The 3,147-nt window shown below is 34.1% G+C and overlaps 1 protein-coding gene across 1 annotated transcript; it reads right to left on the bottom strand.

Annotated features, from left to right (window-relative positions):
* On the bottom strand, positions 127 to 2,198 carry LOC107609543 (expansin-A6). Its single transcript, XM_016311545.2, has 3 exons — positions 1,991 to 2,198; positions 1,363 to 1,681; positions 127 to 752 (listed from the first exon to the last, which is right to left on the bottom strand). Exons 1-3 carry the CDS (start codon positions 2,139 to 2,141, stop codon positions 443 to 445), a joined length of 780 nt encoding a protein of 259 aa, XP_016167031.1. The 5' UTR covers positions 2,142 to 2,198; the 3' UTR covers positions 127 to 442.

Genomic DNA, 3,147 nt, shown 5'->3' with positions numbered 1-3,147 from the left:
TATAGTAAGCATAGCTGCGGGCATATAAACTTGCAAGCCACTTCAGCTCCTTTCAAAAAGTTCATTACATCGTCATATTCTCCACCATCTTTTACTCAAAATGGAGATATCTATATAAAAAACTTGAAGAAAAACCTAAACCCATATACCGAAGACATATATTTGATTGATTCCCCACTACCTCAAAACAAGACAAAGAAAATGTCAAAAAGTATCACTAATACATACCACCGCTTTTTAATTTTCTATTTTAATGATGTTCATTGAACATATATATAAGATGTGAAATATTGTACCAATTCAAATATTATTTATCATTAGATAAAATATAAACTCCAATTAAATTGAGTCTATACCTCGTTTAATGATGAATAATACGCAAATGGATACAAATATTTCACAAATAAAATATATACGATAATAACATGTTGTATGTATATTTCTAGACCCTAAAGTTTTTGCCGGTGAAGGTTTGGCCAAATTGCCAATTAGAGGGTGCAATGTTCCAAGAAGTGGAAGTGCGACGGTCACTGGCTGTGACCCTGAAGGAGAGTGACTGACCAACCAAAACAGAGTTTGATTGCCAGTTTTGACCCCAGTTACGGCTCATGGTCATCCACCCTGTATTGGAACCCTTCACACTCGCCCTCATGATATCCCCTGCACCTGCCACGTTCGTGATCAAAACCAAGTTGAAGTAACGGAAACCGTTGATCGTGAATCTCATCCCACCTTGCTTGCGGCATGGAACCCTACACAACAGGGGCACAATCGTAATAAAACATTGTTACAGGGTTTTATCATTTTTTAAGAGAAAAAAAAATCCACCAATTATGAGTTAGTTTTTGTAACCTTTAGACAAATATAGCTTTAACAATATTTTAGTTTTGTGAAAAAAAGTAAATTAGTCTCATAATATTCACTGCAAAATTGAGAGTACTTCAAATTTTTAATATCTTTTTTAATTTTCCTTTTCTGTATAGTTAAACAGTGTGGGAGGGAATCATGATGCATGGAGTGGAAAGATGAAAAAAGAAGATTCTATGTTTGGGGAATCGTGCAGTTACGCGGCCAAATGTTTCAGAATCCCGAATCCCGTTGAGATGAACGGTCCAGATTGTCCGTTTTCGGCTACTGGGGTCCACGTAGAAAATGGTACCCTCCTCTCATTTGTATTCATAGTTGGGAGTTGAGACTACATCGTCAAATATTGCATACCATTCCCACTATTACTGTCTTGTCTCCACCGTAGCAGAATCTTAGCTCACTTTGTCTCCCCAAACGACACCGTTTTCTCTCTTTTTTTTTTCTTTGATAAGTTGAAAAGACACAATCTCAAAAAGTCAAAGAAGAGTTAGTTACCTGCGGTAAGAGACGGGAACAATACCAGCGCGGTACTGAGCGATCTTGAGGAACACGGGCATGGCGAGATCGAAGTGTGGCCTTGGAGGGTTGCACCAACCCCCATTGTCACTTGGGAGAGCGTAGTTGGGAGGGCAGAAGTTAGTTGCCGTCACGAATATCGATGGCGAACCCGCATGGCACCAGTTGGGGTCGTTGGCGCATTTGATCTCGAAACACGCTCCGCAGCTGAAGCCATTGTTGAACAGTGCAGTGCTCAACGCCGCCGTGTTCACACCGTACCCTTGGCTGTACAAGTTTCCATAACCACATGCCCCTCCTGCGTAGTAATCATAATAGCAAGTTAATTTTCAGCTTTCCTTTCTCTTCTCTTCTATGGAACATTATTAACATTTGCCGCTAATTATTAATTAAAAAAAATCGATTTTCCATTTTGGAAGCTAAAATTTTTTGAAGGTGGAAAATGAGAGAACATTATATGTGTGGGTTTGGACTTTGAAGGTTTGGTGATAGATGGGTTTAGTTGAAAACAGAGGAAAACAGAGGAAACATAGTAAAATATAAGAAAAGTGAAGGTTTTTGAGTTGAAGGGTTAGAAAGGAAGAAACTTTGAAGTGATGGTGGATACCCATTGTTCCGGAGGCGTCGCTGCCACCGTAGAATGTGGCGTGAGCAGTCTCCCATGCGGAGCCAGTGTAGACACCGGGGATTCTGGCTTGTGTTGTTGTGAAGAGAGCTAGTAAGAGTAGTGTTGCAATGCTGATGATTTTGGTGGCCATGGTTTCTTCTCTCTGTATGCGAGTTTTAGTGTTTTGGAGACAGAGAAAGAGAAGGCCAAAGGGNNNNATATATATACTTAAATTGATTCTCAACAAATTTTATATCACACAAATTATTTGATTATATATACTTAAATTGATTCAATAAATTTTATATCACATAAATTATTTGGTCTGGTTTGATCCCCATAAAATCGTTTGATACCATTGTACTTCTCTCTTCCAATTGTTCAAATTTTACTTTCCAGGAGATCTTTTTCTCCATATAAAAATTATTTTTCAAAAAATCAAATCCTCAAATTTTGGTAATTTTAAGGTAATTACTTATATAAAAATGTTAAATAAATTAGTAAAATATATTAAATTATTTAATAATTTTTAACTATTATTTTGATATGATTATATATCTTCATCTGAGTGGCTATTATTCATTAATTTTTACTTGCTTTATTTGTTTGCATTAGGAATTAAATTATTTAATTCTTAGCAGTTAGCACCGATAATTCTCTTGTTGATTATATTAACAATAATGAGATTTCAACTTCAACTTTCATATATATTTTTTATTGAAATGTTTTATTATTAGGATCATTCTTTGATACACGAAATCTAATTCTTCTTAATTTATCACAATAAAATAGGTAAACGAAAGAAAAAAAAGATATAATAAAACAAACAAATAAGTGATTATTAAATAATAATATAATGTAAGAATCTTGTATTCAATGCAAGACTCAAGATAATAAAATCTCAGTTTACTACAACATTTTTTAGTTCTATCATTCTAGTTTATCTAGATTTACACTTCTTAGTATAAAAATTATAGAAATAATATGAAAAGTTACGTCATTGAAAAGAAAAAAATATGTTTATATACTTATATTTATATTTCATAACAAGTTAACAACTCTTTTTTTTTTTTCTTTAATTTGATTTCTCATTTACGAGTTGAACATTACCAATATTTTTCTTTTGCAAAATATGCAACTCCATTTACGTTAAAAAT

This window comes from Arachis ipaensis, chromosome B07 (assembly GCF_000816755.2).
Source record: "Arachis ipaensis cultivar K30076 chromosome B07, Araip1.1, whole genome shotgun sequence".
Taxonomy (NCBI): Eukaryota; Viridiplantae; Streptophyta; class Magnoliopsida; order Fabales; family Fabaceae; genus Arachis; species Arachis ipaensis.
The sequence above is the reverse complement of the archived record's forward strand: the minus strand, read 5'-3'. Positions and strand labels throughout refer to the sequence as shown.

What these genes read in the sequence shown, in the direction of transcription:
- LOC107609543 (XM_016311545.2), bottom strand. Translation starts at nt 2,141, where the DNA reads ATGGCCACCAAAATCATCAGCATTGCAACACTACTCTTACTAGCTCTC. An exon ending in CGACGCCTCCGGAACAATGG is followed by an intron (nt 1,682 to 1,990) that starts GTATCCACCATC and finishes ATTACTACGCAG; the next exon opens with GAGGGGCATGTGGTTATGGA. An exon ending in GTTCCCGTCTCTTACCGCAG is followed by an intron (nt 753 to 1,362) that starts GTAACTAACTCT and finishes CCTGTTGTGTAG; the next exon opens with GGTTCCATGCCGCAAGCAAG.